Source organism: Pelodiscus sinensis, chromosome 1 (assembly GCF_052426305.1).
Source record: "Pelodiscus sinensis isolate ZL-2025 chromosome 1, ASM5242630v1, whole genome shotgun sequence".
In the NCBI taxonomy this organism is placed as follows: Eukaryota; Metazoa; Chordata; order Testudines; family Trionychidae; genus Pelodiscus; species Pelodiscus sinensis.
In genome coordinates, this window is record NC_143052.1 from 75174969 (window position 1) to 75201715 (window position 26747).

General features: G+C 39.7%; 1 protein-coding gene across 2 annotated transcripts in view; it reads left to right on the plus strand.

The window, feature by feature from the left end:
- Nucleotides 1-26747, plus strand: part of TMTC2 (transmembrane O-mannosyltransferase targeting cadherins 2) — a 382158-nt gene that overhangs the window by 292600 nt on the left and 62811 nt on the right. For both annotated transcript variants that reach the window (XM_075932545.2, XM_075932550.2), the window contains one exon: nt 22987-23068. In XM_075932545.2, the coding sequence (XP_075788660.2) occupies nt 22987-23068 (82 nt within the window). The remainder of the gene's footprint in view (nt 1-22986; nt 23069-26747) is intronic.

The window sequence follows — 26747 nt, forward strand, 5'->3', positions numbered from 1 at the left end:
TAGAACATTTGGAAGGGTTTTTACTGTTAGAATCCAGATCTCTCTTTTTTTTTTCCACCCTACAGCTCTTCTCTGGTGGTTAATTTTTCACATACTCTGAATTGCTGATTAGATGGAATATAAGATTTGTTAGGGAATGTCTTGTGATTTCCATGAAAAAAATCGTACACCTTTTTTAATATCTTAATTATTTCCAAATTCTGAGAATTGGCCATGAGAAATTTTTAGATTTGTGCTTTAGTCCTGGAATAGTTTTATTTTATAATTTTGGGTTTCTGAATTGATAACATGCACCTAATTTGAAGGAAAAGGGAAATGGGTCAGAATGTTCATACAAATTTGTAATAGTGTTTAACTGTTTACATTTCATGAAGGAATTTAAGCACAGGACACACATGCTACAGACAGTGTCTTCAACCTCAGAAATGTATGTCATCAGCAATGAAAAGGATTTCTATACCTACAACTCTGTGTATTAGACACCACATAAGGGCATTCAACTATAGCCCTTAAATTGTGGTTATCTGGCTAATTGTGTAGTCGATACAATTTGTACTAACTACACAATTAGTCAATAAGGGGCAACTCTGGAGAGCCACAGCGGGGATAACTCCCAGAGTTGGCTGGAGCCTGGATTGAGCAGTCCCCGTTGTGAACAAGGGCTGCTTGATGGCAGCAGCCCCTCCTGTCGGGGGGGGGGGGCAGCTCCTCACTGGGAACCCCACAGACAGGGGCTGCTGTCAGAGTAGCCTCTGCCTACTGCAAGCCTCGGCCTGTTGTGGGTAGAGGCTGCTTTGTGGGAGGGGAGGCTGCTTTGTGGGAGGGGAGGCAGCACTGTGGAGACAGTGCTAGGGGGAACCGGTTTCACAAGGCATACCAGAGCAGTCGACAAAGGCTTCCTTTGTCGACTGCGCCGCGTCTAGACTGCCGCGCTGTGCCGGAACAGCTGATCGTCGGCACAGCACGGCGGCCATTTTTATTTTAATGACGTGGGGATAATTTAAATCCCCGCTTCTTTGACTATGCCGAATAAACTATTTTACATGGCTCCGTTGACGGAGCCATGTAGTCTAGACGTAGCCTAACATCCTTACAGTGGCCAGTGAAATGCAATAACTCTCCTCTTCCCAAATGCGTACTCTTTTATATTTGTCTATTTTTGTGGAATATAATTAAGAATGACCTTAACATTATTTTTTATTTTACGGTCATGTCTTATCTGTATATATTCATTGCAGTGCATATAGGTGCAGCTCAAATTAATTCCATTAACAGCAAAATAAGACAGAAGACATAAAAAGCATTTTTTGTTTTTGTTTTACCTGTCCAAAATGTAATTAACATAGTGCTTCAGAAGACAACACTATTTAAATGCAGTAGTGAATATGAAATGCATATATGTGTTTGTGATTTTTTTTGTTGCTGTTCTTAATTATATAAAATTGATTGCTGGCATTTCCATATTGGGCATGACTATAAATGGAAAAAAGGAGCAGAAAACATTTAATTATTACAGTCATCAGGGCTTTCCAGGAGAGCTGAACAGAGCAGGAATTCTACAGAATCACAGAATTGTAGGGTCGGAAGCAACCTCAGGAGGTCTTCGAATCCAACTCTCTGCTAAAAGCAGGACCGATCCCAACTAAAGCATTCCAGCCAGGGCTTTGTTAAGCCAGGACTTAAAGGAATGGAGATTTCACCACCACACTATTTAGCCCTTTCCAGGTCTTTGTCATCCTCCTGGTGAAATGGTTTTTCCTAATACCAACCTAGACCTCTCCCACTGCAATTTGGCAGTAGGATATGAAAGGTTTGACCTCTGGGTTGATGGTTCAGCCTTGATCAGTTTTAAAACTCAGGTTTCTGTGAAAGGAGTTTCAGGGAGGAATAGCCTCATCACAGAGGTTTCTTTTGTGAGTGGCACTACTGGGCATGCTTGATTAAGTCTCTACAGATTCCACTAGTATTGAATGGAGATCCAAACTGGAATAATCTCTCACCTCTAGAAATTGTCCTTACAAACCAGGCCTAGAGACATGTTGTGATTCATTCTTAATTTGAATGTTCCTATTTAGGTCTATTGCCCTCGAATAGAAATAGACACTGTGCAGATGACCAAAAAAGGCAAGAAATTACTATAGTGACTTGGGTGACTGTCTCAAACGTTGAGGATAGACATTTTGGGGTTCCTCTCCTTTTATGTTACACTAGTCAGTTTGCTTAAAGTAAAACTTTTTGCAACTTTTTTTGAGCTACAGTAAAGCAAATGTTGACACAAGCTATTAACAGTTCTGCTTGTCTTGTAGTTTATTTTCCAAGGAAGAGATGAGGCAAGGGAGTGGGGAGGAGATGAAGAATGAAAATAACTGAGCTAGAAAACTTTCCTTGGTCAGGGAGTTTGGGGCGGGAGGGGGAAGCAAGCTCAGTCAAGCTCCTACACCTCAGCCAAAGGCAATTGTACAACATAAACCTTAGTTATAAAATCAAATCTGTAAAGTTCACAAATTCAATAATGTTTTATTTCCTGATTTAAATTGCAGTTATGTAGCACATTTTAACCCCAGTTTTTCTGCCTCCTTAAGTCTGTTGCCAGTATTAACACCTACTAATAGCAGTGAGGCTTGGTTCATTTATTCCCCCAGTACCAATCCTAGCTATTGAAGTCATGAAATATGAATGCATAGAGCACATTCTTAATCCATGATTTTGTACCCTAATACTTATTATTTCTTCACTAATTAGTCCTATTATACAACTTCAAATAAAGTCACTTTATTGCTATATCTCGTATACCAGCTTAGTAGTGAAAAATTAATATGATCCTCCTCATTTCTATTCTTGACCTCTCTGTCATGTTGCTTTTCTCAGTCCACACATTGAAACAAGTTTCTAATTATCAAAGTTGCCTTCAGAGATTTAGGATACAGGTTATGAATCAAACTTAACTCTATCATGTACAGTAGAATTTAAAAGTTGACATGTCTCACTGAAAAGATTTTTAAACAAAAATTGTTACTTTCTGAGTGGTTTACCCTGCTGAAACACAGGATGTGCACCTGGTTTTTATAACCATAAAAAAAAATCAGAATTTATTTTGTACTGTGAACCTTAAAATTATAGTAACTGTGTGGTGAATTAATGAAATTAATTCATTTAATTTGGAGTTGATTTTTGCAGCTTTAGATCTGCATGTAGCTAATATCATTCCTGTTTCTAAAGGCTGTTTGCATAACAGGCCTTTAAACCTGCATTTTACAAGCAATAAAATGAATAATGGAAAGCAGAAAGTCTAATCTGTGCTCTATAATTTTCCTTGTACTAATTTGCTTTGTTTTGTATATGTTTAGTATGAGGTTATTTGTGAGGTGCTAATCTGTCACATTTTGACACTTTCACCTGTTTTTGCAAAAGAACAGAAAATACTAGCTTCAGTTTAAAGTACAGCGTGAAGTCTCATACATCCCCAAAAATTAACATTATACAGTTTAATAAATATTATACAGCAGTATGTTGTTTACTTACCTTAATATTACTGCTTCTTTAGAAATTGAGTTTTTGTTTGAGAATTCTTCAGTATTGAAGTAATCATTTTTGTGCATGAGTGCATGGATTTTGGGTGTTTACGATGCTTAGTACAATAAGCCCCAGTTTCTGATTGGGTCTTAGACACCCTTGAGATAATAATTCTTTTCTAAATCTACCCAAATAGTTAGTGTGTGTGTGTGTGTGTGTGTGTGTGCGCGCGCGCGCACAATAAAATGATATGCCCTTTAAACTTTAAAAAATATATATTATTGAAACAGACAGTTGTCTTACATTCACAGAAATTTTAAACTTGGGGCATTACTGAGCAAAATTACTCTTGGTAAAGCTAACTGCAATAGTATCCGTAAGAGTATGTCCATGGAATTGGGAAGATGTTACCTGTATTGTAATAAAAACAGGGCATAAATTCCCCAGTGTAGAGCTCAAAAACGTATCATTTATTGATCTTTTCTATACATTTAGTATCTTATTTCATGTAAGCCTATTTATTTGTTCATTTGTGACAAAACGTGAGATCTAATTCTCATTTGCACTACATCAACTTCATTCTCTCTAAGGGTATGTCTACACTACCCTCCTAATTCGAACTAGGAGGGTAATGTAGGCATACCGCACTTGCAAATGAAGCCCGGGATTTGAATTTCCCGGGCTTCATTTGCATAAAGCCGGCCGGCGCCATTATTAAATGCCAGCAGTTCGAACCCCGTGCCGCGTGGCTACACGCGGCACGGAGTAGCTAGTTCGGATTAGGCTTCCTAATCCGAACTAGCTGTACTCCTCATTCCATGAGAATGTAGTGTAGACAAACCCTAAGAGAGCAAAGGTGTGTTTTAAAGTAGGAGCAATTTGTAATTTAGTGGGCTTAAACACAATTTGCATCCATTCTGAGGTCCCTTTATAGTGATAGCAGTGTAAAGAAATTTAAGTGTAAATGAGACTCAGAACCCTTATTTATTTTTATAGGTAGTTGTTAAAATCTTTAACGATATGCAGTCATTCCATGAATATATACATACAACCCAAAATATTTTTGTATTCCAGTTCTGTTAACTCAATAGTTATGTTCTAAGTTAAAATTCTCTCAGAGTCAGCACAAAACCTATGTACCATAAAGCACTCAATTCTACTCCCTTTGAAGTAGATGGTAAATTCCCTATGCTGTTGTGTTGTCGAAATATCTGTAATGTCTTTATACATTTTCTGGGATATGGGAAACGCCAAGAGGAAATTGGTTGTGTTCTTGTACATGCAGAAAAAGAAGACAAAATTTGAGAAGCTTGAATATTGTGCTACAAAGGAATGACTTACTGAACTTAGATCTTCTTACCTATCATCAACACTCAGATATATTTGACAGCCCATGCATCCAGTAATGCCATGCTTTCATATATAAAAATTATGCTCACTAGAGTACATTTTTGCAGAATTTATGTAACAGCTAAACTCAGTTGTTAAAAAGCATGGTTAGTTGCTCATTTGTAGGATAACTAGAATGAAGCCCTTGGACTGTAGTTTTATATTATTTATTAATTTCTTAAAAACAGCATTTAGCTATTTGGGTAGCAGAATTTGAATGTTGTGCATTTTTAAGCTCTTAAAAGCTTGCATGCTAAGCTAGATAAATTGTTTGAGAAACATATTGGTGAAAACAACATCCTAGCTAACTTCCAGTCAACTGGGAAAACATAGGGTTACAGCCAAAGCACCTGAACTCTTGCCTTAGGTAATTTATTTCTTCTTCACAAGGAAAATCATAATTCATATGAAAGGCTTTAAGATTGCAGAACTCCCATTTATACAATTTAATGGAGTCTCTTAGTCAAAAATGACAGGACCAGGTGCAGCCTTGAGCATGTACCATATTTTGATTTGCATTGAGAGAACAATGTTTGCAAAGGGAGAAAACATCAGTATACATGCTAAGGGAACATAATACATATGCAAGATCATTTTTGCATTAGTCTAAGTTCAGCAGGCACTCAGCCTAAAACCTTTTGCCTACTGAGGGCTGTCTATTGGCATGTGCTTCCTCTAGATAGACAGTGGTGGTGGACATCCTCGTCTCTTTCTAGAAATCTTACTTATGGGTCATAGATGGAACCATTTTGAAGGTTTCAGATATTGTACAGGTTGTACTTCCTGCCATGGGCATCCAGGGTTCTTCAGCCCCTGGCTTTACTCTGCTGCAGTTCCCTGGCCCTGTGCTGCTGCAGACAGCCAGATTTATCCAACTCCACGCTGCTGCAGGTGGCTCCTGGGGTTCTCTGGGTTGGTCCCAGCACTTTTGTGGGGATCTGGCCCCACTGCCCCCAGCTGGGCTCCTGGTCCTCCTTCCGTTAGGATCCCAGGTTCTCTGGTCCAGGAGCATTTGTTGTCCTGTCGGACCACGGATGATGTCATACCAGGAGTCCCAGTTTTCAGAGGTTCAGCCTGTATATCCAGGTGGATGGATTTCTGCTCATCTCACAATGCCCACAGTTTGTAATAATGCAAATAGTGGTTTGGCTGCTTTAGGAAGCAGTCAGATAATATAAAACTAGACAAGATGTGGTTTAGAAATTGTATGGTCTGTTAAATCTCTTAGGAAATAGTGCAGTATTGGTTTGCCTTTTGCCTGGCTCCACATTGTACTATTAATCTCTTTTTTCTTACCAGGTTCAAAAATGATCTTTAAATATTGTGGGAAAATAATTTGCTTCAAAAAGTTTTTGTATTTCACTTCTCAGCCATACATTCATTGACAGTCATAGATGATTCCATATACTCCAGGATATTTGATATGATTAAATAAGTCACACATGATAGTTAATGATTCTCGGATTAAACTAAAAGCAAAATGATTTATAAGCCACTATCCCGTCATAGTGTAAAAATTAAAGTTAATGCTGATCCTTCATATTTTAAACCTGTCCCTAGTAGGAGGCCAAAATCTTCCCTAGTGTGTTTCTAGCCAATGTTATACAACAGGCGCTCCAGAATTGTCAATGCACATATTAATCACATTTGATATAAAAAGGGATCTGACTTGGGACTTGTCTGCACTGGCATATTTTGTCACCAGAAACTGCCTTTTGGCAACAAAACAGTGAGAGCATTTATACCACAATTTGTGCGACTTTTGTTGGGAAAAACATCCACTTTTGGCAACAAAAAACTTCCACTCCCGCGAGAGTCTGCATGGAAATATGAAGGAGGGAGAAAAGGAGAGGATGGAACAAAAGGAAAGAAAATTGGTAACACATAGAATCATAGAATACTAGGAGTAGAAGGGACCTCAAGAGGTCATCGAGTCCAGTCCCCTGCCCCCATGGCAGGACCAAATACTGTCTAGACCATCCCTGATAGACATTTATCTAACCTACTCTTAAATATCTCCAGAGATGGAGATTCCACAACCTCCCTGGGCAATTTATTCCAGTGTTTAACCACCCTGACAGTTAGGAACTTTTTCCTAATGTCTAACCTAAACCTCCCTTGCTGCAGTTTAAACCCATTGCTTCTTGTTCTATCCTTAGTGGCCAAGATGAACAAGTTTTCTCCCTCCTCCTTCTGATACCGTTTTAGATACCTGAAAACTGCTATCTTGTACCCCCTCAATCTCCTCTTTTCTAAACTAAACAAACCCAATTCCTTCAGTCTTCCCTCATAGGTCATGTTCTCTAGACCTTTAATCATTCTTGTTGCTCTTCCCTCTCCAATTTCTCCACGTCTTTCTTGAAATACGGTGCCCAGAACTGGACACAGTACTCCAACTGAGGCCTAACCAGCGCAGAGTAGAGCGGAAGAATGACTTCTCGTGTCTTGCTCACAACACACCTGTTAATGCATCCCAGAATCATGTTTGGGTTTTTTGCAACAGCATCACACTGCTAACTCATATTCAGCTTGTGGTCCACTATAGCACCTAGATCCCTTTCTGCTGTACTCTTTCCTAGACAGTCACTTCCCATTCTGTATGTGTGAAACTGATTGTTCCTTCCTAAGTGGAGCACTTTGCATTTGTCTTCATTAAACGTCATCCTGTTTACCTCAGACCATTTCTCCAATTTGTCCAGATCAATTTAAATGATAACCCTATTCTCTAAGGCAGTCACAACCCCTCCCAGCTTGGTATCATCTGCAAACTTAATAAGCGTATTTTCTATCCCAATATCTAAATCGTTGATGAAGATATTGAACAGAGTCGGTCCCAAAACAGACCCCTGCGGAACCCCACTTGTTATACCTTTCCAGCAGGACTGTAAACCATTAATAACTACTCTCTGAGTACGGTTATCCAGCCAGTTATGTACTCACGTTTATAGTAGCCCCATATAAGTTATATTTGCCTTGTTTATTGATAAGAATATCAAACGCCTTACTAAAATCTAGGTATACCACATCCACCGCTTCTCCCTTATCCACAAGACTCATTATCCTATCAAAGAAAGCTATCAGATTGGTTTGACATGATTTGTTCTTTACAATTCCATGCTGGCTGTTCCCTATTACCTTGCCACCTTCCAAGTGTTTACAGATGATTTCCTTAATTACTTGCTTCATTATCTTCCCTGGCACAGAAGTTAAACTAACTGGTCTGTAGTTTCCTGGGTTGTTCTTATTTCCCTTTTTATAAATGGGCACTATATTTGCCCTTTTCCAGTCCTCTGGAATCTCTACTGTCTCCCACGATTTTCTAAAGTTGATAGCTAGAGGCTCAGATACCTCCTCTATCAGCTCCTTGAGTATTCTAGGATGCATTTCATCAGGCCCTGGTGACTTGCAGGCATCTAACTTTTCTAGGTGATTTTTAGCTAGTTCTTTTTTTATTTTATCTTCTAAACCTACCCCCTTCCCACTAGCTTTCACTATGTTTGGCATTCCTTCAGACTTCTCGGCGAAGACCGAAACAAAGAAGCCATTAAGCATCTCTGATCCGTTATTATTAATGATTTGATGAGCCAAGCATGTTTCAATGGTCTGAAAAGAGAAGCATGAGCCAGGAGCTCTAGAGTTGTGTTTAGCAACTCTGACAATAAAGATGGCCATAGAGATCCCATGTTTTTCCCATTTACTTTTTCCTCTCTTAAAATAAGGGTAATATTTGCATACTGGTACTAAACTGAAATAACAAAGATTAGTGAATGAGTAATTTTAAAAAAAGCTCTGAAGTTGAAATGCTATATAGCATAAAGTTGGATGTAATTCTCTGGAGTAACTGGTCATTTTACATAGTGATTCGCTGAAAACAGCATCATATAAGTATAGTAGGAATATCATTTCTAGGATTATTTATTAAATATTCCCAAACTCTAGAAATCTTTATGGGTATATCAACAGAGCGACACTATTTCAGGATAATGTCTGTTATCCAAAAATAGTATTCTGTGTGTCTTAACAGCAAGCCCATTATTTCAAAATTCATTTGAAATAATGGGCTTATTATTCCAACGTCGCATAAACCTTGTTGCACGAGGATTAAGGAACTTGTCGGGATAACGCTCTATTTTGAAATTAGTGCTGTTTAGACAGTGCCAAATTTTTAAATAGGCTATCTTGAAATAAGCTACGCAATTTACATAGATCAAATTGCATAGCTTATTTTGAGCTACGCGTTACTGTGTAGACATACCTTTACTTGCATGAAAAGATGCAGATGGGCCAGCTCAGTTAGCTGACTGAACCAGTTAGATATTTCATTTTTGGAGGCTAAATATCTTGGCATATAAAGTTATTCAGATGAGGAATTTTTAAATAAAAGTTGAATATTCCAGTTTAATTCTCATCATAGCAGAATATAATGGATACAGGATTCCTATTCAATTAAATTTAGTCCATCATTGACTGATACCTATAAATAATTAACTGATTGGCACTTTGACTACTGTGTAATAAAGTGCCATTATCACCATTCCCGCACTTATTGACAAGTCTTAAATTTGAGAACAGTGGCTTATCTTCAGAGTGCAATATAAATGAGACAGGATTTTCTAATGTATTAAACACTTTATTAAAAGACCTATTATCTAGCAATGTTGAACCAAGCTTGAGACTGCATTAATAGAGAGAGGTCCAGTCAGATAATTTGGATCTAATTCTGGAATTTCCTAAAGGTCAGAGGTGATTTGGGCTTGGACCTCCAATTTTGGGATCTGTTTTTAAATACAAAACATATATTGCACAGTTTCTCATCTGTTTTTCTCTCTGAATGTGTCTGAGTTAGAAGTCACATTGTATTTTTTTATTACCGTTATACCCCAGCTGCTTGCAGTATGGTTTATCTCGTATACATGTCTTGAATGACAGGATTTCCTAGCTAGAGATATTTCCCTAACTGGCATCTATCAAGGTTATATTTCATGGAGTTGGCCACATGTCATAAAACTATATCCATGAATACACTTCTCAGTTCCATTAGGATATATTTTTTACTGTACGCCAAAATTATGTGGGACTAATTATCAAATGAAAGGCTTTCTCATTGTAAAATAAATTTCAAAAAGATTGCTGTTTGGTTAATGATATTGTGTCTTGTTCCTTTCAATAAAATAGTGGAAGCCATAAATTGTTCTTCTCATTCACACAAAATGTAAAGCTTATGACTGGAAACAGGGAAGGCAAATGCACAATAAATGGTTTTCAAGAAAGAGGGAAAGAAAGAGAGAAAGAAATATCTTTATTTTGTTAAATGGTACAATATAGGCCCCCAGTTACCTGTTACTAGTATATATACAGTACATTTGACTGTAATCACAGAAGAATGCAGAATGTAAGCCAAATTCTCTTCAAGAATTTATAGAACTCAATGAAAACAATATGTGAAGATAGTGAATTTACTATCATGGAACACAGGTAGAAGTTAATACCCTACTTTATCAAGAATAATAAAAAATGACTTAGGATTTGGATGGAAGGAAAAGTACCTAATTTGAAAATTCATTTCACATGTATCCATTCGGCTTTCATTTTGTGGTCAGAATATAATAATAGTCTATAGAATAATGAGAAAAGGTGAGCACTCAATATTTTCCACACAGTAAATATATCTCAAATTGTCTAAAGAAATTATTTTCTTTTAAAATTTCCCTAATACTTTGTATAGATTTTTAATTAAAACATTCTTAATAAAAATGTGTTATTCCTGTTTGGTTTAAAAAAACCCACCCAGAATAAATAGATACAATTTTTTAAAAATCCAGGTAAGTAAAATTGGTATGCCATACTTCCTTTCGTGTACTATGCTGTTTTTATTTGTACTTGTTTCATGTAACATGAGTAATTGATCTCTTCCAGAGAAACGCAAATGTTGAACTGGATGAGTGGCGAAAAAAATGTATAGAGAATGTATGTTACAGACATGTTCAAAGTAACACTCATGAACGAAGACTAGAAGAAAGGCAGGCTGAGATGATTTGGTCACGTTAAGCACATATCTGACAGCTATGTAGGTTTTGAGTGTTGAACAGATTTCAAGGCTGAACAGAAAAACAGAGGCAGACCCAAGAACAAGCGATGGAATGTAATAAAGTCCAAATCAGATAGTTTGGATCTAATTCTAGAATTTCGTGAATTTCAGAGGTGGTTTGGGCCTGGACCTCCAATCTGATGTTAGAACCTGTAACAAACCTGGTGGATGGGGGGAAATGGCATGTGTGGTACATTTTCACTTCAAGGCTTTTGATATTTTCTTACACGATTGTCTCATAAACTAGGGAAATACTAGTTAATGGAGCGTCTATGCGGTGGGTGCTGAACTAATTGGGAAACCATTCCCAGAGAAAAGTTATCAGTGGTTCACAGTCAACCTAGATGGGCATATCCCCAGAGATCAGTTCTGGATCTGGTTCTGTTCAATATCTTCATTAAGGATTTAAATTATGGCATAGAGAGTACACTTATAAAGTTTCTGGGTGATACCAAGCAGGAAGGAACTACAAGTGCTTTGGAGGATAGGATGAAAATTCAAAATACTCCAGACAAACTGGAGAAACAGTCTGAAGAAAATAGGATACAATTCAATGAGGAAAGATGGACAGGAAGGAACAATCAGTCACACTCACAAAAAAGGGGGAGGGGCAAAATGACTGCCCAAGAAGGAGTATTACATGAAGGCGTATAGGAGTGGTAGTGAACTACAAGCTAAATATGATTCAACAGTGTAACACTGTTGCGCCAAAACAAAGGGTGGTGGGCAAACATCATTTTAGGGTGTTTTAGCAGGAATGTTATAAGCAAGACATGAGAAATAATTCTTCCACACTATTCTGAAATGATGTGGTCTTAACTGGAGTAATGTGGCCAGTCCTGGATACCACATTTCAGGAAAGGTGTGGACAAATAGAAGATCCAGAGAAGAGCAACAAAAATTATTAAAAGTCTCTAGATAATATGGCCTCTGCGGGAGGGTTGAAAAAAACTGGATGTATTTAGTCTGTAGAAGAGAAGATTGAGAAGGGGACATAAATGTTTTTAAGTACATAAGGGTTGTAACAAAGAGGATGAAGAAAAACTATTCTCTGATAGGGCTTAAATTGCATCAAGAAGTGTTTAGGTCAAAGATTAGGAAGAACTTCTGAACTGTCAGGGTGGTTAAGCACTGGGATGAATAGCCCAGGGAGATTGTGGAATCTCTGTTGGTGGAGCTTTTTAAGAGCAGGTTAGATAAACACCTTTTGGAAATGGTCTAGATAATATTTAGACCTGCCATGTGCACAAGGGACTGGACTAAATGACCCAGTATTGAACAGAACACTTTGGAGGAAGATATGTACAGGAGCCCTCCAACTTGTGAAGGCCAGATTTCCGACCCCCACACTTACAACCATTTTTGTAAGTGTGGAAGCGGCCAAAAAACCCCGACTTACGTCCTCGGTCCGCGTTTACAATGGCTCACGGCACCCCTCATAAAAGAGGATTTGAGTTACAACACCCCTGACTTGCGACACTTCCCCCAGAACCAATTGTGTCGCAAGTCAGGGTTCTCCTCTACATGCACAAGGGTAGGTAAGCGGGGATATGCACCCCAATAACTAGTAGGGGAACAAAACTCCTTGGGATCCAGGATGGTTAGGGAGAGTGGAGTCAGCGTAGATGGGTACTTATTGTCCTCTTGACTTCCTTACTATGGGTTTTTATCCAAAGAACTGCTGAGCACTAGCAGTTCTGAGCAACTTCACTGGAAGGTCTCTTTATCCCGACCTTTCTGGGTAAATAGTTTACAAGAAGTAGATCATGCAGTTACTCCATAAGACATGTAAACATTTACCTGGTTCCATTAAATTCATTTGTTTGTATTTCCACAGACATCAGCGTTCTCATTTTCACAGGAGCACTCAACCCCCACTTAGCCCCACGACCAGCCTCTGCTCCATCTATTCTCCCAAATCCCCCACCTATGTGACACCTGTTCCTGCTTTGTAAGAGACACTTTAATAAGGCAAAGAAGATGGAAGAGTTAGTTTCTTCATCCTAAATATTTGAGTGCTCTGATCAAGGGAGTACATGCCAGTTGATTTGACTAGACTGTCAGCTTTCCCAGTCATGGTCACTTCAAAATCTTTCATTGGAGGGCCCAGTTGAACACTGTATCTGGCAATATTGGTAGGATAAGGCCCATAATCTGAACATTTCTATTAGAAATGACAGGGTGAAGGATGCATGTAACACTTCTAAAAATGTGTACCTAGAATTAAATGCCTACATCCATATTTAGATATTTTAAAATGTCTTTGATTGCTGAGCACCCAGTTACTCCCATTGAAGTTCATGGGAACTGATGTGGCTGAGACACTTTTGAAAGCCAGGCCATATGATTTCATTTTATTAGATTCAAATTTTAGTTCAGTTTAAATTCACATAGGGCGCTGGAATGATGGCAGTGAACGTACTACCATCTTTTGATTTGTGGTCAAGCAACATGAGTAAGGAGCCCTTATTCATGGAAGAGACTCACTGAAGTGAAAGGGCATTTTACCTTTATTAGGGACCTCTGGATAAGTCCCAATTAAATGTACCCAATCCTATCCACAGTACAATCTTTTCCCAAATTAGTGTTCTAATGCGCCTTCACACACTTCTGTCTGAATCTCCTCCAGAAATGAGATAATATAATTTTTATGATGTTTGAATCTCTGTTCTATCTCTGGCATGACAATTAGTGTGAAGTCAGAACTTTTCCATTAGAATGTGGGCTCAGGCTGTCTTCTCAATTCTTAGAAGCAAAGAAGAAGCTGTCATATGACGTACTTTTGTTTGCTACTGAGTTGAACTGGATGTGAACTGGTGACCTGTAATTGAAAGGTATTTTTATCCCCAAAACAACAAGGAGTCTAGTGGTATTTAAAGACTAACACATTTATTAGGGTATTTAGAGTATAAGCTTTAGTGAGTGAAGACTCACTTCCTCAGATGCTAAAGAAAAACAGAGATATGGAGAAGGGATTGTGACATCAGTGCTAATAAAATCAGAATGGATGTGGCTCATCTTCAACAGTGGGGAGAAGGTGAGAAGCATCTGAATGGGAAATTATCTATTGTAATGTGAGAACAACTACATGTGCCACTCCCTGACACCTTGGTTCAGGGTTCCAAATTTGCATATGAATGCCAGCTCAGCAGTTTCTCTCTACAGTCTGTTTTTGAAATTTTTCTGTCTGAAACGGCAGCTTGCAAGTCCAAACTGTGTGCCCAGGCAGGTTAAATGCTCCCCCACTGGTTTTTGGATGTTGCTACTCTTAATGTCTGATTTCTGTCCATTTATTCTTTCGCATAGACAGTCCAGTTTGTCCGATATACACGGCAGAGGGGCATTGCTGGCACATGAAAACCTATATCATGTTAGTAGATGTGCATGTGAATGAGCCTTTGACGGTATAGCTGATGTGGTTTGATCTCGTGATGATGTCATTAGGGTACATGTGTGGACAGAACTGGCAATGGGGTTTGTTGCAGGGATAGGTCCCTGGTTTAGTGTTTCTGTTATGGGATGAAGATGGTGGCGAGTATTTGCCTAGGTCAGGGGGCTGTCTGAAAGCAAGAACTGGCCTGCCTCCCAAGGTCTGAGAGAACTAGGGATGATCGTCTATGATAGGTTGTTGATCCTTGACGATGTGTACAAGGGGTTTTAATTGGGGGTTGTAGGTAATGACTAGTGGTGTTCTGTTGCTTTCTTTGTTGGATCTGTCCTATAGTAAGTGACTTCTGGGTATCCACCTGGCTTTGTCAATCTGTTTCTTCACTTCTCCAGGTAGGTAATGTAGTTTTAAGAATACTTGACGGAGATCCTGTAGGTGTTTGTCTCTGTATCCCATTAATAATCCTCCGAGTCATTGAGTACTCTCATTAAAAATTTATGATTAACCATTTTTTCTTGACTCTGTCATACAGTTATAAAGCTGTAGTTTCACTTTGTGAGGTTTCCAAGGCATGTGTGTATTTTTGTACAAATGCTCACCCTCACTTGTTAAAAACTGAGAGTTTTCCAGTGATCTTCAATGCTTCGTTTGTATGGGGTTTTACACATAAACATGAATATTCATGCAATGCACCAATTCACAGCAGCAATTTTATGTTTCAACTATTTTAATAACTAATTATGGCCGTGGTCCCCAACACGGTGCCCGCGGGCGCCATGGTGCCCGCGGGGGCATTTGTATGCGCCCGCCAGGTGCTCGGGGCTGGCCTGGCCCCGGGCACATGGCGCATGGTGAGCGCCGGCCCTGGGCACGCGGTGCTTGGCTGGGGGAGCGCCGGGCGCGTGGCGGGGGGAGCGCCGGCCCCGGGAGCGCGGTGCTTGAGGGTGGGGGCGCCGGCCCCGGGCGCGCAGCCCTTGGAGGGGGCACCGGCCCCGGACGCGCAGCCCTTGGAGGGGGCACCGGCCCCGGGCGCGTGGCTATGGGGGAGGGGCCGCCCCTGGGCATGAGGCTATGGGGGAGGGCCGCCCCTGGGCATGCAGCTATGGGCGGGGCCGCCCCCGGGCGCGCAAGTGTCCCCGCCCCCTGGCGCCCGGCGGGCGAATGGCCACGCCCCCTGGCACCCGACAACCTCAAAGGGTTGGGGACCACTGAATTATGGATTCCCCTTAAAATTTAGAACCTAAGAAACCTCTATCCTGTGTTCTGCTTAGCACTGAATCCTTACAATAGAGTGGTTGAAAAGATGGGTGGTGTACTCTGACCTTGACTACTTCACTGTATGCATACTCGTGTGCGAGAAAAGAAATACTTACGGTGGTTAGTTGAAAATGTTATTGCCTGACAGAAGATATAAGTTTGATAAATGCCAAAGTTGAACAGCGATACAGCCTGATTCTGTCAAATGACGGGGGTTTACAGCATTTGACACCTAAACAAAATTTACAAAATGTGTGTTGATGTATTGACATTTTAATAGTAGACAAATGGCACAGAAGAGAGCTCTTTAGATGGAGTATGACGCAAGTTCCTTCAGAATGTCACCCTGAAAGAAAACATTCTTAATCATTTTTTGACAAATGTGGACATATTAAAATGACAGTCAATAAGGACAAATGATTCTGCACTGTGCCTTTGCAGCCACTTCATTTTATGCCTCGGGTGATGTAATATATTACTCTTTCCCTCTTTTTAGTAATGAGCATTTTTGCTGCTCAATAACAGTCATTCTTTTGATGCTATGTGTATGGGCACCTGACACCATTATGTACTTTGTTCTCCTGAATGGCTTAAGCTGGGTGCCATATTAGAGTTGGAAATTGTCAAACAGAATATAGTGCTAATGTATTCCTGGTAAACTGAGTACATAACAGTAAAATATATTTGGCAAGGACTTGTGGTCTTATGGACATCGTTCTATAAGCAGAAGATTCATATTTTACAACTACCTTCAGGAAACTGTTCTTTTTTCAGTAGAAATAGCAACCTGAGTGGGCACCAGACAGAAAGCAGTCAGCTAAGACTAATTGTATCACTCTGCTAAAGAGCAATGTTGCGCCATCAGTAAATGTTAATTCTGTTGGCATTAATGATACATGCAGTCTGTGCCTGCAGTTTTGGAGTCTACAGGCTGGGTCTTGTGACATGACCCTTTTTGCCAGAGTAAGAATATTAACTGTGTGTCCTGAACCAATTTGAACTTGAGTAATTATATTGTCTACCTGAATTCCCCTGGCAGCTTCAATTGGATACACTATTCTTCTTCACTTCGGATGTGAAACTATTGCTGCATGCTGTTCAAAAATAATTGCTGCCTTTTCCCCAGAGAGGCAGCTCCATCTCACTGGTGGAGGAAGGGATCTCTGTATGCTTGTACAATATATGTTCCTGTTGTAAAATCATTTGGGATGAAAGGTGCTTGAGCATCTAAATGTAAAAGGACCTCGTCTATCATGTGATTTCAATGTTTTGGAAGGAGCCGTCCCTTGTACATCAGTAATTGGGAAAGATTTCTTTCTTTTCCAAAATCTGTTCAGGGACTGACAAGGGCGGGGGGGGGGGTCTAAAGTATGAGGGTTGGAAAAGAAACTGATAGGTGAGGATAATGTTATTGAACAAGGGACAGGCTCTTTTCTTGCATGAGGGATATCTTCTAGATCCCCCCCATAGTATAAATGAGGTTTCTGGTAGAGCCGTGGTGTCCAACAGACTAGTTACATGTGGCTATTTGGCCAGTTGAGTATGGCTAGTTTGCTATACCAGTCGCCACTATGGTGGCAACTGCTTCAGAACTAGCTGGACACCACATTGGTAGGATGTGCTCTGAGAGAGGACTTTGATTTTGGAATCTGTCCCCACTCTCCTCACTGGCACTGGTTAACTTTCTGGGCTCACTATATTTGTTAACTTTTTCCCTTTCTTTCCTTAGGCTGCTGAGGGGAAGTGGGTTGAATATCTGAAGTAGTTATAATTACTATCTTTGTTATTGTTTGAATGTTAAATTCTGAAATAGATGCCCACAGTACAAAATGTGATATGTAATCTTATTAAAATCTACTTCTCTACCAAGTGATTAAGAAGATAAGCCATGTCAAAATGACACTTAGGGCAATCCTGAGAATTACTGAGAAAGAAGCCTCATTTCCACACTGGCTGCATTTCGTTAAAATATGTCATTTTAATTCTGAGGCACTCAGATCTCATAACACAAACCAATTCACTGCTTGGGGCCAGGAATAAATGACAGCTATAGGCATGTTATTGAATAATTGATACTGACTAGGTTCTGAGACAGGATTCCAAACTATTGGTACATTACAGTTTGCTATTTTATCCAGGAGGAAAGAGCAATAAACTCTTGACTTCTTCTGGCCCTGGGCTTTTGATAGTGCTTAGAACCATAGGGCTGGAAGAGACCTCAGGAAGTCGTCGAGTGCAACTCCCTGCCCAAAGCAAGACCAACCCCAACTAAATCATCTCAGGCACGTCTTTGTCAAACCAGGACGTAAAAACCTCTAGAGACGAAAATACTACCTCCTCCCTAGGTAACCCATTCCAGTGCTTCACCACCCTCCTAGTGAAATAGCTTTTCCTAATATTCAACCTAGACCTCCCGCACTGCAACTTGAGACCATTGCTCCTTGTTCTGACATCCATCACTACTGAGAACAGCCTCTCTCCATCCTCTTTGGACCCTCCCTTCAGGTAGTTAAAGGCTGCTATCAAATCCCCCCTCACTCTGTTCTTCTGCAGACTAAATAAGCCCAAATCCCTCATCCTCTCCTCATAGGTCATAGAATCATAGAATACAAGGACTGGAAGGGACCTCAAGAGGTCATTGAGTCCAGTCCCCTGCCCTCATGGCAGGACCCAGTACTTTCTAGACCATCCCTGGTAGACATTTATCTAACCTACTCTTAAATATCTCCAGAGATGGAGATTCCACAACCTCCCTGGGCAATTTATTCCAGTGTTTAACCAACCTGACAGTTAGGAACTTTTTCCTAATGTCCAACCTAAACCTCCCTTGCTGCAGTTTAAGCCAATTGCTTCTTGTTCTATCCTCAGAGGCCAAGATGAACAAGTTTTCTCCCTCCTACTAATGACACCCTTTTAGATACCTGAAAACGGCTATCATGTCCCCTCTCAATCTTCTCTTTTCCAAACTAAACAAGCCCAAATCTTTCAGTCTTCCTTCATAGGTCATGTTCTCAAGACCTTTAATCATTCTTGTTGCTCTTCTCTGGACCTTCTCCAATTTCTCCACATCTTTCTTGAAATGCGGTGCCCAGAACTGGACACAATACTCCTCTGTGCTGGTTAGGTCTCAGTTGTAGAGCGGAAGAATGACTTCTTGTGTCTTGCTCACAACACACCTGTTAATGCATCCTAGAGTCATGTTTGGTTTTTTTGCAACAGCGTCATTCTGTTGACTCATATTTAGCTCGTGGTCCACTATAACTTCTAGATCCCTTTCTGCCGTACTCCTTCCTAGACAGTCGCTTCCCATTCTGTATGTGTGAAACTGATTGTTCCTTCCTAAGTGGAGCACTTTGCATTTCTCTTTATTAAACCTCATCCTATTTACCTCGGACCATTTCTCTAACTTGCTAAGGTCATTTTGAATTATGTCGCTATCATCCAAAGCAGTTGCAACCCCTCCCAGCTTGGTATCATCTGCAAACTTAATAAGCGTACTCTCTATGCCGATATCTAAATTGTTGATGAAGATATTGAACGGAACCGGTCCCAAAACAGACCCCTGTGGAAACCCACTTGTTATATCTTTCCAGTAGGATTGTGAACCATTAATAACTACTCTCTGGGAACAGTTATCCAGCCAGTTATGCACCCACCTTATAGTAGCCCCATCTAAGTTGTATTTGCCTAATTTATTGATAAGAATATAATGCAAGACCGTATCAAATGCCTTACTAAAGTCTAGGTATACCACGTCCACAGCTTTTATCTTATCCGCAAGACTCATTATCCTATCAAATAAAGCTATCAGATTGGTTTGACATGATAGGGTCTGGCTATTCCCTATCACCTTATCATCTTCCAAGTGTTTGCAGATGATTTCCTTAATTACTTGTTTCATTATTTTTCCTGGCACAGAAGTTAAACTTACTGGTCTGTAGTTTCCTGGGTTGTTTTTATTTCCCATTTTATAGTTGGCCACTATATTTGCCCTTTTCCAATCTTCAGGAATCTCTCCTGTCTTCCATGATTTTCCAAAGATGATAGCTAAGGCTCAGATACCTTCTCTATCAACTCCTTGAGTATTCTAGGATGCATTTTATCAGGCCCTGGTGACTTTCAGGCATCTAACTTTTCCAAGTGATTTTTAACTTGTTCTTTTTTTTAATTTTTATTTTATCTTCTAAACCTACCATCTTCCCACTAGCATTCACTATGTTAGGCATTCCTTCATCAGACTTCTCTATGAAGACCAAAACAAATAAGTCATTAAGCATCTTTGCCATTTTGAACTTTCCTGTTACTGTTTCTCCCACCTCACTGAGCAATGGGCCTACCCTGTCCTTGGTCTTCCTCTTGCATCTAATATATTTATAGAATGTTGTCTTGTTCCCCTTTATGCCTGTAGCTACTTTGAGCTTTTGTTGTGCTTTTCCCTTTCCAATCTTGCCTCTGTATTCCTGTATTGTTTGCATATATTTATCCTTTGTAATTTGTCCTAGTTTCCTTTTTTTATATGACTCTTTTTTATTTTTAGATCACGCAAGGTCTCCTGGTTGATCCAAAGCAGTTTTTTGCCATATTTTCTGTCCTTCCTACACAGCGGAATAGCTTGCTTTTGGGCCCTTAATAATGTCCCTTTGAAAAACTGAGAACTCTCTTCAGTTGTTTTACCCCTCGATCTTGATTCCCATGGGACCTTCCCTACCAGCTCTCTGAGCTTACCAAAATCTGCCTTCCTGAAATCCATTGTCTCTAATTTGCTGTTCTCCCTTCTACCATACCTTAGAATCATGAACTCTGATTTCATGATCACTTTCACCCAAGCTGCCTTTCACTTTCAAATTCTCAACCAGTTCCTCCCTATTTGTTAAAATCAAATCTAGAATTGGTTTCCCCCAGTAGCTTTTTCAACCTTCTGAAATAAAAAGTTGTCTTCAATGCACTCCAAGAACTTCTTGGATATTCTGTGCCCCGCTGTGTTAATTTCCCAACATATATCTGGATAGTTGTAGTCCCCCATCACCACCAAATCCTGCACTTTGGATGATTTTGTTAGTTGTTTAAAGAAAGCCTCATCCACCTCTTCTACCTGAGTATGTGGCCTGTAATAGACCCCTAGCATGATATCACCCTTGTTTTTTACCCCTGTTTAGGTCGTGCATTCTAGCCCCCTAATCATTTTCATTGCTCTCCGTTGGACCCTTTCCAATGCATCCACATCTTTTCTGTAGTGGGAGGCCCAGAATTGGATGCAATACTCTAGATGTGGTCTCACTAGTGCCAAGTAAAGGGGAATAAACAGTTTTCTAATTCTGCTGAAAATGCTCCTCCTAATGCATCCTAATATGCCATTTGCTGCCTTGGCTACAAGTGCACACTGTTGACTCAGATCCAGCTTCTTACCCACTGTAATCCCCACGTCCTTTTCTGCCAAACTGCCATTTAGCCTGTTGGTCCCCATTTTGTAACAGTGCTTGGGATTATTCTTTTGTCCTTGTTGAACCTCATTAGATTTCTTTTGTCCTAATCCTCCAATTTGTCCAGGTCCCTTTGGACCCTATTCTTGCTCTCCAACAAATATATCTTTTCCCCAGCTTAGAGTCATCTACAAACTTGCTGAGGGTTCAACCCATTCCCTCATCCAGATCATTAATAAAGATGTTGAACAAAACCAGCCCTAGAACCAATCCTTGGGGCACTCTGCTTGAATCTAATTATCAACCAGACATCAAGCCATTGATCACTACCCATTGAGCCTGACAATCTAGCCAGCTTTCTATCTATCTTACAGTCCATTTATCCAATCCATACTTCCTTAACTTGCTGGCAAGAACACTGTGGGAGACCATATCACAAGATTTGCAAAAGTCAAGGTATATCACATCCACCAACTTCTCTATGTCCACAGAGCCAGTTACCACATCATAGAAGGCAATCAGATTTTGGTCAGGCTTTACTTGCCCATGGTGAATCCATGTTGACTATTCCTGATCACTTTTCCCTCTTCCAAGTGCTTCAAAATGGATTCCTTGAGGATCCCCTCCATGATTTTTCCAGGGACTGAGATGAGGCTGACCGGTCTGAGTTCCTTGGATTGTCCTTCCCTTTTTAAAAGGTGGCCACTACCTTTGCCTTTTTCCAACCATCCGGGATTCCCCCCCAATCTCCATGATTTTTCAAATAATGTCCAATGGGTCTGCAATGACATCTGCCGATTCCCTTCGCACTTCTTGGTTTTCATATAGTAAGCTAGAAATAGTTCTGCTGATTTTTATTAACAAAATTGTGGTCTGTTAATTTGACAACTGTTTCTCTGCTTTGCCATTCCAATTATAGCTTTGATAGTTCACCAGGTCCAAGACATTTTCTTTAAAAGATTGGTATAATCACTTTTATATTTTATGGTATGCTCTTGATCTGCATAGCTCTTCCTTCCCATGAAATCTCTTTTCAAATATGAGAGTGAAAGAGAGTAGTCTTTCAGTATCTCTACAGAAAAATGAATAGCCCAGATGTGAGAAATGTTATAAAATACTGTGTGCATGAAGCTATATTATGAAGCCAGGGAGTGTGTTTTTAGAATATGAATGTATCCAGCTTTCATTTTTGTACTTCAGTTTTGTTTTGGAGTAACACTTATACTGACACTTGTCCGGAAAAGTAGCTCACGGTTTACCAAGCTCCCTTACTATATTTATTAGAGTGGATTTCCACTTTTTCCTTAGATTCTGTACATTGATCGTGTTGAACACCTTTCTCTGTGTGCCTGAAGATCTGCAGCATAAAACAGTCAACCACAAAACTTCTTGTAATCCTTGAATGTTGTAGCAGCTCTGTTTCAGTTAGGGTCAAGAGGGTTTTCTGTTTAAAGCTTGACGCTTGAAAGAGCTCTAAAATCCATGCTATTACTTGGATTGCCTTGAAATTTTGTATGTCTCATGAGGCTGCTGGGTTTGATCAAGATCTGAGTTTGGGACCATTTAAACAAGGAGTGTGCGTGTGTCCTACATTTGTTGTTTTTAATAAATGCGATTCTTTGATTTGAAAGCATTCTTTACTCCCATACAGGAGACAAGCAGGCACATCCCAGCCAAGCAACAAAGCACTATTGTACTAAGTGTATCATAGGGACCAATCGGTGTCCCCCCACTAGCATTAAAGCCACTGCACTCCTGTGTTTAGCAAGAAATATGATTGGCTTTCAGTGTCAAATTTAGGTTGACTGTGGTGATAACTGTTTTGCTCTAATGTTTGGAGTTAGAGTGTATGATCATGTGGTAGATTTTACAGGAAGGCTCCATGTTGACGCTGTGTTAAGATAACCTATTTTCCCTCTCTGTTTTTTAAGGGCCGCAAGAGTGAGGCAGAAAAGTACTTTTTGAAGGCCATTCAGCTGGATCCCACCAAAGGCAATGGTTACATGCATTATGGTGAGTTTCTGATAGATAGATGTCCTTGCATTCTCCAGGTTTGTTGTTAATCTCTCTGAGTGATTAAAGATTTAAAAACTGCTACTGACAAAATGCCTCCTTTCAAGCAAAAGAAACTAACCTACCATATAGAACTTAATCTCCATTTTAATTAGTTAATCACCAGTAAAGAGAGAGGTGAGTATTTTCTGGTTTTTGCACAGATTTCCATCTGGGAGGGAAATTTCAAAATTGCTTTCTCTCTCTGTTGGGAAAGGAGGAAGGTGAATACTACCATATGTAAAAAATAGCTTCTTAAATGTTTGTTATTGATGATAACATTGGCCTACCTCTGCTTGCTGTCAGTGGGTGGGCAAATAAATGTTGTCATATAGTGTGGACTAGGGCAGAATAGCTAAGATACTGTTTCCTAGTAAGTAGTTATGGGCTATACATCTGTCTTCCCCCTAGCTTCCTTGTGGCTTGAAACAGACAAGTATTTTAAAAGGCCTTGACAGGTTTGGCTCCATCTTTTTAAGACTAAGCCAATCATGTGTTTAAGTGATGCAGAGTACACAGTTAATTTGAGGGTGATGGTATCATTATATCTTTACATAGATTGTTTTTGCTAGATTTACAAAAAAATATTTCCAGATGTGATTGGTCTCAAGGAACCAAAAATATTTAACTTTATGAGCTGCCTCTTATTCTAGTTTAAAACTGATAATAGAAAAGTCAGAAAATATGACTTAAGTAATCCCCACTGGAAAATATAGGGAGGGGGAATAAATTTAATCTTAGTTGAGGAGCATGATGGGGAACCACAGCTATACAGTACATATATTTTTGTATATTGTTTTAATTTCCTCTTTTGGCTCCAATGGGTTTAAGTATAACAACCACAGGGATGGTGCACAAAAATGGTAACAAAAATAGAAGGTATAGTTAACTAGCCATAACTTTATTTGTTTGTGTACTTCACTGTGTGGTTTCTAAATCTCAGTTGGTGACATTTTTTTATTTGATTGGTTCAAATGTAGTGTGTAATTTTGTACTTTGCATTACATGTTATATTCCTGCGCATCGTTGGAATGCATTCCAATAGTCTGCAAAAATGAGGCAGCTATTGCATTGCATAATGTAGCAGTTAATAAGGTGGCCCACACTTTTCAGAGTGTCCTTAACCTATCTCCCAAATATATTTGTGTCCATTCAGATGAATTTTTGTATACCTATCTGGTTTGTGCTTATAAATTCACATGTAGTGATCGTAGAAATCTGTGGATGCAATGTAAAGGACAGCTGTCAAAAATCTGGCCCTGCAATCAACTTGATTCCATGTTTGATGCATTCCTTCTGTCTTAAATTTCATAATGTAAGGTGATCCATTGATAAGGTCTTTTGTTTTCACAGCAACATAAAAAAAGAAAGCATAATTTCTTAAGCCTTCTATAAGACAAATTATGTCCTCATATCTGCAAGTGTGAGGGCATCTGTAGTAGTGAGAATGTACTTTTACTGTGAGAATTGGGGGAAGGCCAGAATTTGGAGAACACTAGGAATATTGGTTTGAGTGGGACTGTTTTCATGCAGAGGATCTGTGGAGACAGCTGCAAAACTTGAGGATGCATTGCTACAAAACATGGGATATTCATAATGAGCTTTATTGATTATTAATTGGGTTTTTTTCTCTTGGAAATATCAGAAAAATCATGAGTAACTCATTGTCTCCAATAGTATTAATCCATATTTACATAAAATTCAACATTATTTCAGTAAAGGCACTGAGCTCGTTGTCAAAAATGGAAAGGATTCTCTGGGATATTCTTTTCTTTGGAATTAGCAAAGTCTTGGTCAAGAATCTGGAAGTGTATGTCCAGGCAGAATGCAATTATTAATCCTGAACCGTGTGTGTGTTGTCTCCACACCTCATGAATTTGGTTTAGCAACTTGTCATGCATATACTTCATATCCCATAAGTCAAATGCTAAATCATAGAGAAATATATCTATATGTTTCATGTAAACCTTGAAGATTAATTTCTCAACATGAAGACAGTCTGGAAAAAAGAATAAAAGAGTTGGCACCGTCCCTAGAAAATGCACACCTCACTGAGGAGCCAAATTGGAACTGTGGTCACTGGGGACTCCACAGCCCATTTGTTAATGGAGCAGAACTGCATGTTCAGACTGCAGATGCTCTTTGATGCAGATATTATATTACTTGTGCTTCCATGATGGGTTCATCTATATCTTCCTCTTGGAGTTCTGTATCTGTGCTCTCTCTTTTTTGGAGGTATCAGGATGATTCATTCATGTGTTCTATCTTGTTGGAGGTTTACCCTTTAATTTTCTGTAACTTCTAATTATGGTCCTGAACAGTTAGTCATGCAGAATGTGAGTCAATGAAAATGGCACATCAGATATTCAGGGATGAGTGATGAGTTACCAGAAATTCCTAGGTAATGCCACCATGGTACATTTGGTTGGAAAATTCACTGGTATTTTGACTGTGCATTTCTAAATCACTGTCTTGTTACTATGTATCGTGCCCATCAAAGCTCATGATAACATCTATATGTTTTATTAGTCTTTAAGATGCTGCTAGACTATTCATTGTTTTTTTTAAGTTTTTTAATGCTTTGAACAGCTTTTCCTAAACTGAAGGAAAAGAGTAAAGCAGTGGGGTCAATTACAAGGACTGCTGATCCCTGTCTCCTCCCTCTATGTATTCTGCAAATGTGTTCCCATGTCATTAGCTACAGCAGGCGTTGGTTCGCTGAAAACCATCCACCTTCCCTCACATCATAGTGCTTCTGTTATAGCTGGCTATATGAGCACCTCGCCTGCACAGTACCAAGCTGAAAAACGGGGCACCTCCCCAGACCACTTCTCTTTTGGGTGAAACCAGTAGATGTCTACTAGGTGGAACCGAAGTAGTTTCTGATGAGGTAAGCAGATTAGAGCTATCAGGAAGGCTAGAGGGGAGAATCACTCAAGAGTCAGCAAAAACTTGTGTATGAGGAAAGAAGACGAATGCATGTTGACAAGAAGGATGTACTGACAAAAAAGAAAAGAGGAAAAAGAGAGATTGACAGTACTGAGTGAGGAGATGGTGTTGAGGGGGTGCATCCACCAATTCATTCCAAGTGAAAGCTCCAGTACATTTTTGGAGGATCATTGGCTTAGCTGTTGACTCTTGTCATAAAGCTTAGGTTTCATTGAGTTGGTTTCATTCTACTATGTTATGTATTTGTGATAAAAATATGATAAAATTGGTCCTATTCACAAATATCTGTACTTTTATTATAGGGGGAGACTGTCAAGGGAACAAAGAGTGTTTATACCCAGTGAAAATCACTTGGCTGCCTAACTCCCATTTGCATATTTAAAAATCTCCCCATGTTGTCTGACCAATCAGTTAGATGGAAAGGAAGGAGTAAGTTCTGTTAGCTGGCTTTGGAGGTGCCCTTTAATTTCTAAACTGTTGAAAGTTCCATTAAAACCTATGAGAATGCTCAAATACCAAAAGACTGGGAAAGTTACAAACACTAAGCCAGATGATGGCCCTCACTCCAACCCCTGTATACCACTGACACAGTCTATAGGGGCCATAAACTAGCCACGCTTAGATGAGGGGAAACCACCACTGAAGGTAAGGCAGCCCTTCATAAGTTCCCAGCCCATGGCTGTTTGTAGGC